The sequence below is a fragment of the Dipteris shenzhenensis genome, chromosome 1, assembly GCF_047967505.1.
Source record: "Dipteris shenzhenensis isolate YYH24624 ecotype China chromosome 1, Dip_SZ_1.0, whole genome shotgun sequence".
NCBI lineage: Eukaryota > Viridiplantae > Streptophyta > Polypodiopsida > Gleicheniales > Dipteridaceae > Dipteris > Dipteris shenzhenensis.
The window spans coordinates 8,223,705-8,239,524 of record NC_141596.1 but is presented as its reverse complement, the minus strand read 5'-3'; the positions used below and the strand labels follow the sequence as shown (position 1 = coordinate 8,239,524).

The 15,820-nt window shown below is 42.7% G+C and overlaps 1 protein-coding gene across 1 annotated transcript; it reads left to right on the top strand.

Moving 5' to 3' along the window:
- The first annotated feature begins 10,705 nt into the window (after positions 1 to 10,705).
- LOC147905325 (28 kDa ribonucleoprotein, chloroplastic-like) lies at positions 10,706 to 12,478 on the top strand. The gene is made up of 4 exons (XM_087400767.1): positions 10,706 to 11,229; positions 11,354 to 11,455; positions 11,551 to 11,844; positions 11,941 to 12,478. The coding sequence occupies exons 1-4, from the start codon at positions 10,843 to 10,845 to the stop codon at positions 12,013 to 12,015; spliced, it is 858 nt and encodes a 285-aa protein (XP_087256893.1). The 5' UTR covers positions 10,706 to 10,842; the 3' UTR covers positions 12,016 to 12,478.
- Positions 12,479 to 15,820: the final 3,342 nt, after the last annotated feature.

The window sequence follows — 15,820 nt, the reverse complement described above, 5'->3', positions numbered from 1 at the left end:
GACTGAGACTGCCATGAGCTAGAGGGAGGAGGGAAAAGATTGGATATCAATGCACCAACGATTCAAACTTGCTAGGTCCGTAGAATTACGTCCCCATAATGCAATAATGTTATGTGGAGTGCTTGTCATTTCCCACCATCAATACATTATCTACAGCTCAAGCAATGAGTTGAATTGTAGTCATCCAGGTGGCTCACTACAACCGTGCCTTTATTGCAACCTTACTTGCAAGTGGTTACTCTATTTCAAATGCCTTATATTTTTCAAGACCTATGGGATTTCCTCATACATAGACAACACTATTTCCTTTATAATATTACTTGTGCTAAACAAACCCTCATTCATCTTTGAAGTATGCCTTGAATTTGAAATGGATCGCATTAGTATCTTTGGTATAGAGAACTTGGTATTAAGGATAGTGATGCATCCTCCTTAACATATGTGTGAGAGACCTTTTTAGTGCCCTTCTTTGATCAGATATTCATTCCTTAAAGCTTCACCATCTTGTAAGCATTGTAATGTCAAGCACACCCATCTTGATTCCTTGTGAGGTGTTGTGAGGGTGTTGTCTTTGACAAATGGAAAGGAATTGATAGGTAACAAAAATGCAGTTGTCTCTATAAATGCTCTTGTAAGCAAGAGTGCAAAGGAGAAGAAAAGGATTTTGCATGCAATGAAAGTGGCGATGTGGAGATTTGAACTTGGAGGAAATACTCTCATGATTCTACATTAGAATCATGTGGCTCTTCCTTTATTATGAAACCAATTTCAGCATTGTCTCTCCCTACTTCATCACTAAACTCAAGTACACTCCAAATATGTGTGAGAAATAAATAAACTTTCTCGAGTTATTCAACTTCTTATTGTTTGAGCTACCAGCCAACTGATGAGAAAGAATATTCGATGCATGGAATCGAGAAATTGTGGATGTTGATCCTTGGGATTGATACATTACAACATCAATTGATACTTTCTCAAATGACATTTGAGTCTCCTTGTGTGAGGATTTTGATTTTTTTAAAGCAAAAGAAGTGGTTGTATATTATTCATAAGATATTACAAGTAGTTTCCATTTTTCCACACAGAGTACAAAAATTGTTCAAACATTTGATATCACGCAGAACGGAGATAAGGGTATTAGATAACATGAGAGGTCATAGGCTGAGAGCATATAAGAGAATGGACTCAAAGAGGTTCTTCCTTCACTTCAGTATTTTGTCCATCTGTAGAGAGAGGATGCCTTCTTATTCCCATTCACTGGAGTAGCAGAGCCTGTTTCTCTCTCTAGAGAAATAAAGGGAGGGGGTACAGTGATTCTTGGTCCATCTCTAGAAAATTCATCCATCTCATCCTGCAACTTGTCCACATAGTTGTTAAAGATGGTTACTACACTATTGAGTTTCTCTTCACCAAGATACAAAAGCCATTTCTAGATTAGTATGCACTTGGTTAAACGACACATTATTTCTAGCTATCCATATACACCACAAGGCATTTTCTCTAATTATTGTCCAATATTCCTGTTTGATTTTGCATGCATCTAGCAAAAGGATTGACTTCCAATTTATTGGATACATTTCCAAACTGCTCTTCATACCATAGAAAGATGAAAGATGTCTTCTTTGCTGTTGCATCTTCTGCACAAAGTCCATCGCCTTTGCCTATTTGGAGGCTTCTTGCATGGGTCTAGACTACCATGTGTAGAATGAGCCACAAGAGGGTGCAAAATTGCTCTAGGATTTTCCTAGACCAATTTTTTTCAAACCTACATTTCCTTTTTCCTATTGTCATGTAGGTTCCACCTACTATATAGCTCTCTAAAAAGCTCATCTATAGACAAAGAGGGTGTAGGTATAGAAAGGAAGTGTGTACTGCCTATCCAACTAAATTATTTGCTGTAGTTAAGATGGGTTCCCCCTCTCCACTCTTGATCACCATCCCATAGCTCTATTCTTCCCATAACTAACACTTGTAGATTGTTCTTTAAGGCAAACTCCCTTCTTATCAAACTGGCCATGTTTTCCATCTTAGATGATCTTCGAAATCTCAGGATTCTATCGACAAATTTTATTTGCTAGCCGTAAGTTGGGGAGAGAGAGAGAGAGAGAGAGAGAGAGAATTGAGGGCTACAATGAGCTCCAGGCTATTGTTGGCCTCCCATAGGATCGTTGGCAAAAAATTGCCACATAATTGTGGCCAATAGCCATGTGTCCCCCTCTATGCCATGTGCCTGACAACTCTACATTACACCCTACATAGCATACCACATCAATCTACACATCTATAGTTGTTTGCATCAATAGTCCAATTTGTCAATTAACTATTCTTGCGCCTTGCTAAAAGACACCACACCATGCAACCTCCGCTGCTGTCTCTTACTCCCCTACCATTTGTTGTCGCAACTATTGCACACTCACTATTGTTTCTTGCTATGCACATCATGCATCTATGACACCGATTTATTGCTCTACTCTACCTTGCAAAGACATTTACATGCCCTCTGTTGTTCTAGCAACTATCGTGCAGCAACCCATTGTGCACCACATTAGCAAATCTTGCCTCCCAATCTATCAGGTCTATCGCATATGCTGAGTCCACCATGCCATGCCATCAAGCCGTTGTCATTGTATTGCATTCCATCCACCAATTTTAGATGCCTAGCCATGTTAGCATTGCCACATGGTAGGCCATATCACTAGTAGAGCATGTCAATTATAATATCATGAAACACGTGCACACATCATCAGATAGAGGCATACATCATTAAACACATCAACATATGCTACATCACTATGACATCAACACACTATCGTGTTATTACAAAATGACTTAATAGTGATGTTGCATATGTTGATCACTTGTTCATCACTATGTGGACTTCCATGTGATGTAGCATATGTTGATCTATTCTACCAATACGACTTTGAGCATTCATTAGATCAAAACCTCAACTCACTAGAAGTCATTGGCAAAAAACAATTCCTATGTTTAAAAGCATCCAAATGCATTAAAAAATCCTTTATTGTGATACACGTGGAAAATCAACTCAATCCAATGATGATCAAGTGACAAATGTCATCAATAAGCAAGCAAAGATTAGAAAAGAACCATGCAACCTTATGCAAGCTCACATTTAAAAAAAGCAATCAACATAAGTGTTTGTGACAAGATAGTCAAACACAATAGGCACATACAATTAGATAAAAGAGTGGTAATCACATCCAAAGTGGCAACAGGCACACACATACAATTAGATAAAAGAGTGGTAATCACATCCAAAGTGGCACAACACACACACACACACACATGTGCACGCACACGCGTGCACGTGTGCATGCATGCGTGCGTGTGCACACACATACCAACCTGATTTCATCCTCCCCTACTCTATGTGCTTTTGTAATGCTAATACTTTTACTCCTATAAGTTCAATTAGTAATGTAGTATGAGTATCTATAGACATGGTTATATGTAACCATTAAATGCACCACCCTTAAAGGGCTTATAGCAATGGCATGCAATTGAATTTCCAGGAAAATGCATCTAGGTATAGATAATTGACTTGCTATAAATTGTAAGAAATGTGTGACTATGAACACTTGCGATTTTTCTTTCCTAATGAGTACTTTCATCGAAACCTTGATAAGAGATTCAAGCCTTAAAATTTTGAACTTGCAATCTTTAATTATCCTCCTACCTCTTGTCCCTCTTGCAGCCTTTTGCTATGTCATCACTCAAATTTAGGCACTCCATTCCTCCAAACCGCGTCAACTTGTATCTCACACTCTCCATTCCCTCATCTTATTCTAAGTGAGTTCATTCACGTACTTCTATGTAAAAATCCCATTCCCATAATGGATCCTAGCATAAATCATAATTGTTTATCCATCATACACGACTTACTTATTGTAAGGTGCTTGCAAAGGAAAGCTGTTCCGACTACCATAATCAATGTCATTTTAAAGTAACCAAGGAAAAAATTAATGTAAATAATTGAATCCCTTTTATATAAATAATTAATATAATAATTGAATCATGTGTACTTATTCACTCATGAGCCTATACAAGATTCTCCAAATACTCCATGTGACTTGGGGCAACAACAAAATGATGAAACCCCCATCAACTTTGTGGCTAGGAGCGAATGCTCCACCAACCTGATTTCATCGTTCCCCTGCTCTACATGCTTTTGTAATGCCAATACTTGCATTCCTACAAATTCATGTGATAGACAACCCTATTGGAGACCCTTTCTCTCTTCCCCTTCAGACCAATCCCAAAGCAGGCCCATCAACCCGACAAGAACCATGGTGGGAAAGAAAGATAAAACTAATGTGGTGGTTTTGGACTCAGACTCTAGCGACTACTCCCTCAACATCAGTGAGCACTCGTCTAGCAAGCCCCTCCTCAATGAGCCCAAAGAGAGCAGCTCAGACGACATGCATCCTGAGCATGCCACAGTTAACGAAGCTAGTGAGGAGACCCTCCCCGAAGCATATCATAAGAAGAGGACCCTGGAAGATGCTACACTCAAGGTTATCAGAGACATCAATGGCCTATGATTACGTAGATTCCCGAGGTTATAAGGGATGCCACCAATTATACATAATATACAATATCACCCCTTGTTCCTCTAATAAAAGGATTCCATTGCTATGGTGAGAAACTTTGGACTAATTCTTGAGGATTCTATTAATGAAGTTGGAAGGATTTATTGCCATTATTAAAAGTTTCCAAGGGGCTCATTGCTTGGGTGAGAACTCATTGTGTTTGAGTGGAACCTTACAAGTATCGAGAAGGCTCGCACTACTAATCGCAGTCTTTCCAAACGAATCAAGGAGGTGGCAAGGTCCGCAGGAGCCCACCAAGAGAACATATTCAACTTTATTAAAGATGCATACAAAACTATTTCCCAATAAAAAAGACGGGAAAGCCCAGTCGACGGATGAGCTGAAGGGTATCTCAGTGGTATTCTGGAATGTGCGCGGCTGCTGCGATCTAATTTCCTTTCCATTTTTTCTTTTCATTATGCTTTCCACATTTCCATTCCGTTCCTAGCTAGCTACTAGACCTCTTCAATTAGTGTACCGATAATTGTAATGCATTAGTGTAATTATGACAATGAGGGTCATGTTTTGGCTATCAAAGTGAAGGATGTCGGGATCTCCTTCGCCAGTCGCAAGCGTGTATGTGCTGAACGACTCTTCCTTGCATGCTGCATGCTGGAAGACCCTCAAAGAGCAGCTTTTTGAGGACCATTTTCTAGTGGTCGAAGATTGGAACTTCACCGAAGACCTGAATGACAGAACTCATTTGAACTCAGTCAGGTCAGGTGAAGAAAAAGATGCTTGGGAATACCTTTGCCTCACCCATGGGCTGGTGGATTGTAGAGAGCTAGCGGATGGCACCCTAGATGGCCACACATGGACCAACCGTCGGAAGGGGGAAGACTTCAGAGCAGCAAGGCTCGACTGATTCACGAAGGTTGGTGGCTGCACAACCCGAGGCACGAAAAAGTGGTAACCGGCACTAGCACCTCCGACCATCTACCCATCGCATGGTGGTTCAGCTTCCCATGCAAGACGATGAGATCTAAAGATGTCCCATTTGTGTTCAGCAATCATCTACTGAACTCAAAGAGAGCCAACTACGAAATCAAGAAGGCTTTGCGTGAAGACTGCAAGGACATAGACCCGACCTCCCTCTGGGACGCAGTAGCCATGCGGGTGCACTTAAAATCCAGAGAGCTGGATAGGGAATTGAAGCAGGATAGAGCACGTCTCGGCGGTGCTTTGGCGGTCATCAGCCAATCCATACATGAGGCGGCTTCATAAAAAACAGGGACCTCTTCGAGAATATCCTGAATGTTGCTCTTGCCATGGACTATGCAAGCAAATCGGGGCAACCCTCCCTCTTCTTCGGCATCAATCTCAAGAAAGCATATGATCGAATCCGCTGGGACTACCTCCTGGCAATTCTTGAGAAGCTGGGATTTGGCCAAGGATTCATAAGTATGGTCAAACTGCTTTTCGGCAATGCCTCGACAATCCTTTGTCTAAATGGCGGGGCGGTGGGACGATATGACCTTAAGAGATCTGTCCAGCAAGGCTGTCCACTCGCTCCCCTTATGTTTGCTCTTGCCACAATCCCTCTGATCCACCTCCTCAAGCAAGGTGAAACCTTTGGCCGAATCAAAGGCCTGATGCTCCCCTCAGGAGTCACAACCTAGCCGCTCACCTGCTTGTAGATGACACCATGGCTATCATGATCGAAGATGAACAAAGTGTTTGCCACCTAATGCAAGCTATGGAATGCTTCTACATTGCCTCGGGCTTTAAATGCAACTGGGTGAAAACCTTTGTCATACGCACTGCAAACGGCCCACCCCCCGAGTGGCTTAGCACTCTCCAGATACAACAAGTCTTAAGAGGAGAAGTTGCCAGATACCTCGAAGCCCCCCTCGGGGTGGGATGCACCCTCCGCCAACACTTCCATTGGTTTAAGGAGAAGGTCAAAGCCAAGCTTAGGGCCTGGCACGGGCTCCCCATGGGTTGGAATGCCTGGTTCCTCATAGTTCAACACGTCCTTGCTCCCATGACTATGTATGTGTCCACAATCTGGAACTTCAAGAAAACCCATTGGCTGGAGATAGAAAGGATGCTACGGGCATTCCTCTGGGCTGCTGAGGACAAGAAGAAACAAATGCATGGGACGGGATGAAACTCTCAAAGATACAAGGTGGACTTGGCCTCCCTGATGTAGGGATGAAATTGATTGCCCTCATAAGCAAATGGCTCCCTAGGCTTTTCACCGAATCCCCCCCATGGGTTGAAATCATGAAATATTTCATAGAGCAAGGCTTAGGCAAAGGTGTCCGGACATGGCCCGGGATGAATTAGTATGATAAGCTGGTCTCTTATTTCCCCTGAAAATTGCGAGCTTAGACCTAGCCCGAGGCGTTGTTGATGCCTAAAAGATTTGTGTCAAGCACCTTGTGTGGAGTTGCAAGAAAGGCCTCCGTGGTGATGCCAGTCTCATCAATTTGGTGGGGCTTGGCGTTCAAAAGTGAGGGGGAAGCATTCGGTTGGCACGACATCACCTGCACCGCCAAGAATTTGTTCAAAAAAGGAGTAAATGTTTGGCATGACATCTAGGATGACAAAAAAGCCGACTGGCTCCCCGTTAATACCCTCAACAAAAAATTATACCTTACCCAGGGGGAGAAAGATCATATGACTGCAGTGCTTGAAAGGATTCCTTAGGACTGGCCCTCAAACTACATAGTCACCCCAAACCATCAAGCGTCCTAGTGGAGCCTTGATGGGGTTCAACTATCCAAGATATCACGCAAAAGAACGGCTTAGTCCCGTTGAAGGAGCTGAATCGGATTTGGATGCTCACGAGGGGACATAAATGGTGGCGGGCTAGATTCTAGGAGATCTAGAAGAGCTGTAAGATCAGGAAAGCCCGATTCCTCCTGTGGAAAATTGTGTGGCAATGGCTCCCTCTCAGGGGTCAACTAGAAAAATGAATGAACGTGAATCCCTCCTACCCGCTGTGTGGCAAAGTGAAGGAGCTCATCTCGCATACACTATGGAGCAGCATGGCCGCTAGACAGATGTCGTACAAATTAGAAGCGGCAGTGCGAAAGGCAGGTCTCATGGCCAAGTTCTTCATCGGATCCAACTGGCGCAGAGCTTTGCTCGGTGATAGCTCCAAACTCCCGTCCACCCTTGCCGTCTTGGCCGTATTTCCACGCGGTCGGCCTCATGGCCATCTGGGAAACCCGTAACAACATAGTCTTCCACCAGGCTATTAGCATTGGCCATAGGGAGACGGTAATTGTGAGAAAAGTGAAGACCCTGCTGAAAGACTTTGCTACTATAGTCGCCTCCAAAGACCTAGTGATCAGCACGGGCCTGCTAGCAGTCAAAGACAATCTAGTGGTAGAGTAGTGCTGCATGCAGCGTAGGTCAAGGGCTTGTCCCCCTTCATGACCAATTTTTGTACAAGGTCTTGAGGTCTAGGACTGACCCCCCCTTTTTTTGTTAATATATATATCTCTTTTTGTTAATTTAAAAAAAAAAAGGGTTGCCAAACCTTCGTAGGGCATTAATAGGATCAAGATGCCAATGTTGAGTCACCCTCATAGGCTGCTCTACACTGATAGAGGGACAATCCAAACTCAACAAATAAGCTTATTTGTGATTGTATTAAAAGCAAATAGTCAATATCTTCCAAATTGCTTACTGGGCAAATAGCACTTCTTTTTGGATTTTGTGCAATCCTCCAACCGTAATACTATAGGTAACAATATTGGATTTTGTGCAATCCTCCAACCATTATACTATAGGTAACAATATTCGGAAGAAGGAGCATATACTTCTGTGTGTGTTTGCATGCGTGTGTGTCCTCCATGCAAAGAGTCTTGCACATCTTCACATGCATGTGTATAAGGGTTGGTGCATTGATTCAGCATTGGTCTTAATGAACATCCTTTGACTATGTCTCTGTTGAGTGCTCTTGCCAATGAGGAAGAATGAGGTGAAAGAAGGTGTGGTGGTTTGTTTTATCTAATCTAGATTGCTATAATTATTCCTTTGATATATGCATTACCATCACCTTTCTTATTTTCAAGATACTCTCATACTTTACATCTTGGCCTACCACATGTTACATGGCTATCAATTTGGGTTCTAGCCTGTAATGATCTACTTTTCAATATAAAATATCCACATGCCTAAGATGAGCAATGTACGCTCAACGACCACCTATCATATTCATTCACTAGAAATACTCTTAACATAAGTGCTTTTCTTAGTAAGAATGTAACTAGCTTTCATTGAGAAGTGCTCTCTTCTTTTGCCATCTACTATTTGGTGCGATTCCTTGATAGATCTCTAGAATATCAAGCATCACTCAAAATGGGACTATGTCAAGACAATGAGGAACACTTTGTAACACTATCTCTTAATTTGATTTGCAACCGTTACTATTCCCTTATCTTTAAAGAACTTGAAGGCTTTAATCATTACACTTTGTGGTTGTGGTCATGAAGTTGGAAAAGTTATATATATATTTTGTGAGTAGTGGCACACTCCTTGATTAGATGGATTGGATTATTGAGTACATAAAGAAGAGGGGACATACCTAACCGCAATGGCACTATGCTTTACTATCAGTGAGACAATGGTTAATCTTTTAGCTTTTTCATGTTAGTTGGAATGGATAGCACACTTAGAAGCTTGGGGCTTAAATTTTCATGTTAGTTGGAATGGATAGCACACTTAGAAGCTTGGGACTCTAGTCATCCATGGTATTGCTGAGCTATCATCATCGATGGTCACAGACCACAAGTAGTCACACAAATCCCACTCTAAAGTTTGTGTTGTAGTACACCATGCAAGGTGTAGGGCCATAAAGATAGATTCTCTATCTTGAGATTTGCAAAGTTTCCAATACACAAGAGCTTAACAAAATGTCCAAAAAATTGGTTTGCTCGTCTCACACATTGTAGCACGATATATGAGGAGTTATCATTATTGGTAATGATTGCACTATTCATCAGCATACCACATGTCATCCTTCTCCCCCAACATGAGGACAAGGCTTCACATTTTGAATTTGCAAAATAAGAAAAGTATGAATACGGACCCACTAATAAACCTAGACCTATTTGAACTAGGCGTCAAACCTCCATTAGGAGGTTGTTAGCCAAATGGGTGCGCTTTCTTTGTTGTGCAGGCATGCACGCACATACGTGCATGTGTGTGTGTGTGTGTGTGAGATTGGAGAAAAAAGGATGCATTTTAGGGGGGAAGGGGGGTTTATGGCTTGGAATTAGGCATTATAGGGTTAGTGACTGTGCTCTTTCATGTAAGTTAGTTGCTACAATGACAAGGATGCCTCTTGTCGTGTTGTATGTGTTAACAATGGAAAAAAATGAACTGAAAGATGAAGGTGGTGAGGGTTGGGACAAGTTTGTACGGATTGGAGGTGTGGGTGTTTATAGACCAAGCCCATGCCTATCGGTTGGGACAAGTTTGTATGGATTGGAGGTGTGGGTGTTTACAGACCAAGCCCTTGCCAACCAAAGCGATGATTTTCCCCTTGTCGGCAGGTAGGGGATCGATACACATTGTCGAGCCGGTTTGTGCCCTCTTGTGATGAAAAGAGTAGGTTGAAGCCCTAAGAGCTGCATGACATTAACCAAATATCGTGAACGGAGCCCTTGCCCATATGCTTGGACAAGGGGTTGTGGCTGCCGATGCATGTCCAACCACACAGGGAATGAGGAATTGAATCGTTGTAAGGCATGTTGCAGCTCGTGCGTGTAGGAGTGGCTTGGTGGGTTGAGAGACACTCTGTGTGTGTAAAGGCCGTGAGGCAACACAACTATGGGAGAAAGATCTATTGCAAAGGAGAGTAGTATGTGTGCAAGGCAAGCGTTTGCTAAAAGAAATGGAATCCTGTCCTGTGGAATAGGTGCCCTATGTCCTTTTTATTATGTGTTGGAATGGTAAGAAAATGGAGGGAAAAAAATGGTTTGTTGAAATGAGGGGGGGGGGTGGAGGAGGGCTATCCAGAAGGGCAAGTGGGAGGGGGGACACGTGGGGGGATCGGGGGCGTAGGGGAGGGGGGGGATCGGACGGAGGGGAGGTCATCTTCTACAAATGGGTTTTGGGGGGGGGGGATTGGGAAGGCAGCCCTATCCGGGGAGGACTTATCAAAAGGAAGGCTGTAAATCTTCAAAGTCTTTCTCTCTCTCTTTTGGAGAGCCTTTTTCTTTTGAGCTTCCTTCCTCCATAGCTAGGTTTAGGTCTCCTCGCCATATCCATATCCATGGCTTCCTCTTGCCTCACCTCCTCCTCCTCCTCCATCTCCCTCTCCAATGGCTCCCTCTCCCCCTCCCACTCCTCCCCCCGCCCTGATTGCCTCCTTTTCCGCCTCCGCTCCCCCTCCCATAGCCTCTCCCTCTCCCTCTCCCGTTCCTTCGCCCTCTCCAAACGTCCCCGCTCCTTCCCCTCCTTTGCCCGCGCTGACCTCACCACCGAAGAGGAAGAGATGGAGTCCGAGACCCCCGAGTTTGGCACCGAAGAGCCCGAGTTCGGTGCCCCCAGCTCGCCTCCCGAGGGCCCCAAGCTCTACGTCGGGAACCTGCCCTGGAGCTGCAATAGCCAGGAGCTGGCTGATGTTTTCCAGAAGGTTGGCAGTGTTGAGATGGTCGAGGTAGGTGCCTTGCGTCCTTGGTGTTGTATTTCGATATGCCGTCCGTCTCCTGCTGTGAAGTGGATGTTATTTGCTGCTATGTTTTCCCTACTGCTCGTTTATTTACGCTCTCAATATTTGGCAGGTCATATATGATAGGGAAACAGGAAGAAGCCGCGGTTTTGGCTTTGTGACAATGACTTCCATGGAGGATGCTACCGCGGCGGTGAACCAGCTCGACGGAGCTGTATGTATCTGCTTACTCTACTCACTTGCTGCAGTGCAAGGGTGCTCTCTGTGTGTTGTTGGGTCTCCATTCTCAACTGCAGATCTTTTGTGCAGGATTACGGAGGCAGAACTCTGAGAGTCAACTTTCCCGATCGATCCAGGGGGGATGCTCCTCCTCGCCCTCGCACCGAGTTTGGCCCTTCATCGAATACCAACAAGTTATTTGTAGGGAACTTGCCGTGGGGCTTTGATGACGTGTCTCTAGAACAACTGTTCAGTGAACACGGCAAAGTGGTGGAGGCAAAAATAGTGTATGACCGGGAGTCTGGACGGTCCCGGGGTTTTGGGTTTGTCACCTTGTCTTCCGAGACCGAAGTGAACGAGGCAATCAATAACATGGATGGAGCGGTGAGATTGGCTACCTATTCATGTCTGCCCCTTTTATCTGGTATTTCGTACTTCATAAAATCTCAAAACTCACTCTTTTTACGTTCTGCAATGCAGGAGGTGGAAGGGCGACCTATTCGAGTGAACCTTGCTGGAGAAAGACCTGCTGCCTCCAGGCGGGACTTTTTCTAAGTTTCCCCAGGATTGCTTTACGTTTTCCAGGCAGGACTTTAGTTAAATACCTTGTCTGTAAAGAAATTTTGAGGGGAGGGAACATCAGAGGCAGAGTTAGGCTTTTGACGTCCTCGTTCCAGGAGTTTAAATTCTTGTGTAAATCAGTCTATGGTAGTTGCAGCTGTAGCCCGTTCTCTGTCAGATGAAAACAGAACAAAGCACTTTTAAGAAGCTAGCGGAAAGTTGCCAAGTGATGAAAAATCTTCCAAGTGAGTCCGATAGTTGGACTTGATCATGAGATCACTTGTACATTTTCTCTGCTGTTGTTCCGTACATAATTATCTCGGTGTTGCCAAGTAATGTTTAATGTCTTTCACCGGCTAATTATACAGGATTTATAGGCGTGAAATGTGATTGGAAAGACTGTACATTAGCAGCAGTTAGCCCATTGGGCATTAAATGAATGTTGCTTTTAAATTGAGTCCTTCTCGTTATATACTTTTTTCTGATATTTTATATTTTATATGCGTTATTCCCTAGTGGACTTGTGTCAGGTATTCTTATCTGCATGCAAGTTCTAGATGCTTTGTAGAAATTCATGATGTATGTGCTGAACAGTTGATAAAGAATGTAAATATGCTAAGCGTGATTAAAGCTTGATAACTAATGTACATGTGGTAGAGTTTTGAATGTTTTGGATCCCAATTGGCAGCTTGTGCTTGGGTACTGACGAGAATATAAGTGTAGTTCTTTTGTCTTTATCTTAAATCTCATTCACTCATAATTTAGTTTAATGTTGCTTTCAAACTCCCTTTTTTCCTTGTTCTTTTGCTTGTTTCCTTGAATGTTTTAATCTGTAAGATTGGATTTATTCTTTTCTAAAAAATTAATCTGTAAGATTGGATTTATTCTATGTCTTTTGAAGGTATAGATAAGTGTGCCAGATCCAACCACGTTTAGCTCTACATATCAGGTTCACTTTAAGTCACACATAGGGGAGTACGTGTAATCAAAATTGTGACAGAGTGCTTAGAAAGGTCATATGCCATGGGGAAGTACTGGCAATCAATATTGTGACAGTGCTTAGAATCAATGCCCAGCAAGGTCATATATCGAAATTGAGCTATGGCAATGTCAATACATGAATAGAAGTTTTGCTGGCCATGACTCCACTTTAATTGGACTCTGTTCTCTCTGGCATTTGGAAGGATCTTAGTGCTAACTATTGTTCAAATTGAATCTGTAAATTTATTGTAGAAGGCTCATTGTCATCTAAGCTAGGGAGCTAGATGTGAGACAGATGCTCTTTATTAGCAGCTCGTGAAAATTTGTTTGTTCCTCCTTTGAGACGTCTAGAAACTCGAAACATTACATCATGAAGGTGAGTGTGCATACTAAGTATTCAGTATGTTTAGTGAACTAGGAAATTTGAGAGTCTGAAGAACAGCTGAAAGCTGGGCACTTCACAGACAGGTTTTATCGGGTAGTGGATCTTGTACTCTAGTAGACTAGTATAAGAAATGGTTTGTGCTCTTAGTCCAGGCACATACACCTCATGTATGACCTTCCAGATCTATACATCATGTACAATCTCACAGGCGAGACAGAATACTTGTGCCCTACTTCAAACAGCCTAACATGAGGAGTGAGAAAATACTAGCTTGATGACTAGTGTTTTTTCCCCCTTTTGCTCCAAGTGTGTTCTGGATATCCTTGTAAGTGCTTGCTGATTCCATTTCTGCCAGGAGCTTTCAGGAGGTATGTACATTATGATTACAGTTAGTTTGATTCATCTTTTGTTTGTGCTCTCTAAGAAACAATACACTCTTCCTCTCTAGAGTATGTACCTGTCCTCCCAATTGTGTTATGCATGCAGTTCATACTTTGCACTCTGGATTTCAGGCAGTTTCTGGGTAGGTGCAACTATTCTGTTTGAGAGTGTTTAGGTCTGGAAGATACCACATGGAGTGTAGAAGCTTAGTGACTGCTTGCTAATTTTTTCCCTTGCTATTTGTAGTTGCTTTATCTTGGAAAGCACTATAGTGTGTCCTGGACCCCTGGCAGTCGATGTGTATTCTGGAAAGCAACTATCTTGGAAAGCACTTTAGTATATTCTGGACTCCTGGCAATTATTGGCAATTATCCTATTTTTCCCACATGGTGGAAAAGACGATGATCAGGACTAGTCCTCAGGAGGTGTACATGGGGCAAGCTGTGATTACAGTGGATGTTAGATTCGTGTGCAATTTGTTGTCTCAGGGAACAATACATGTGTCCTAGGTTATCATTCTCGTGTCTACTCGAGCATGTTTTAATCTGCAGTTCGTACAGTTCACTCGAGAAAGCCCTTCTAACTAAAATTGTGGCAGTACTGTGCTAAAGTGGATAGATCCTTGTACAATTAACCAGCTCACATGCTATGGTGGCTGGATTTCGTCCCAGTTTCACTCCAGTTCTGTCCATGCATGTGGGGAAATTCCATGCACGTTACCCTTGAAAAGGTTGGCAGTTTGTGTGAAGTTCTGGCAATACTCTGCCTTCTTTCATTTTGCTATCCTGCAAAGGGACAATTCAGCCAATGTCTATGACACCTAGCCAGTGATCATTAGTAATGTGGTAGCTGCTGTTGTAGGCCAAATGTTATTTACACTCAAAGGCTTTGTATTGGCAGTTTGTGGGAAGTTGTGGCAATACTCTGCCTTCTTTCATTTTGCTATCCTGCAAAGGGACAATTTAGCCAATGTCTTTGACACCTAGCCAGTGATCATTAGTAATATGCTAGCTGCTGTTGTAGGCCAAATGTTATTTACACTCAAAGGCTTTGTATAGCACTGTTGAGAAAATGTGGTTGCATTCATTTTGCTATCCTCCATAGGGACAATTTAGCCAATGTCTTTGACACCTGGCCAGTGATCATTAGTAATATGCTAGCTGCTGTTGTAGGCCAAATGTTATATACACTCAAAGGCTTTGTATAGCGCTGTTGAGAAAATGTGGTTCCATCTGCTGAGATTAGACGAGATATATGGGAAAAAGGGAGGGGTTTATTATAAGTTTCTTTGATTTTTATCATATGGAATTTTCTGCTGGCTAGACTGCTGTGATTGAGGGTTGAGTGCTTTATTCAAGCCAATTTGTTGAAGATGAGCAAACTAGCCTTTAGGTAACTACAAAAGTCAACAATCTTAAAGACTTAGTAAAAAAACCGATAGGGAATGAAGTAAAGAATCAATGAGATATCATCGACAGAACGTCGTTGGGAAAGAGTAAAGCAGAATGTTGTCAGGAAAGAGTACAGACGAGGTGTATTTATATAGTTATACAAAATTAAGGTATGGTTACATTTCGAAAGAGTGTTGAGATAGTGATGTGGGCAATTTTCTAAATATGAAGTAGATATTCAAAAGTGTGCCTGTACATTCTTGTATCAGTAGTCATTTCAATAGAATAACTATTGGTTGAGGTGACTAAATTGCTAACTCAGCTTTGGCAATTAAATTCAGCTAGCATATCTTCAAGGTCTTTCTTTAGCCACATGAATATTGCAAATAGTAGCACAAAAATTTCAACAATCTTAGACTTTTTAGTAACAAGAGTGGATTCCATTCAATGGGCCTGCCTTGGGCAGGCTTTTGAAGGTGGGGAGGTGAAGAGGACGGAGATGAAAGAAAGTCGTGGGAGTGAGAAGGATGGTGAGAGGGAGGAGGAAGAAGGCAACGTGAACACACAGTTGGACATAGAAAGAGAAAGGAGAAGACGAATATGGATGAAAAAGAGAGAGAGGACACATCTTCTTGAATAGCCACATGAATATTGCAAATAG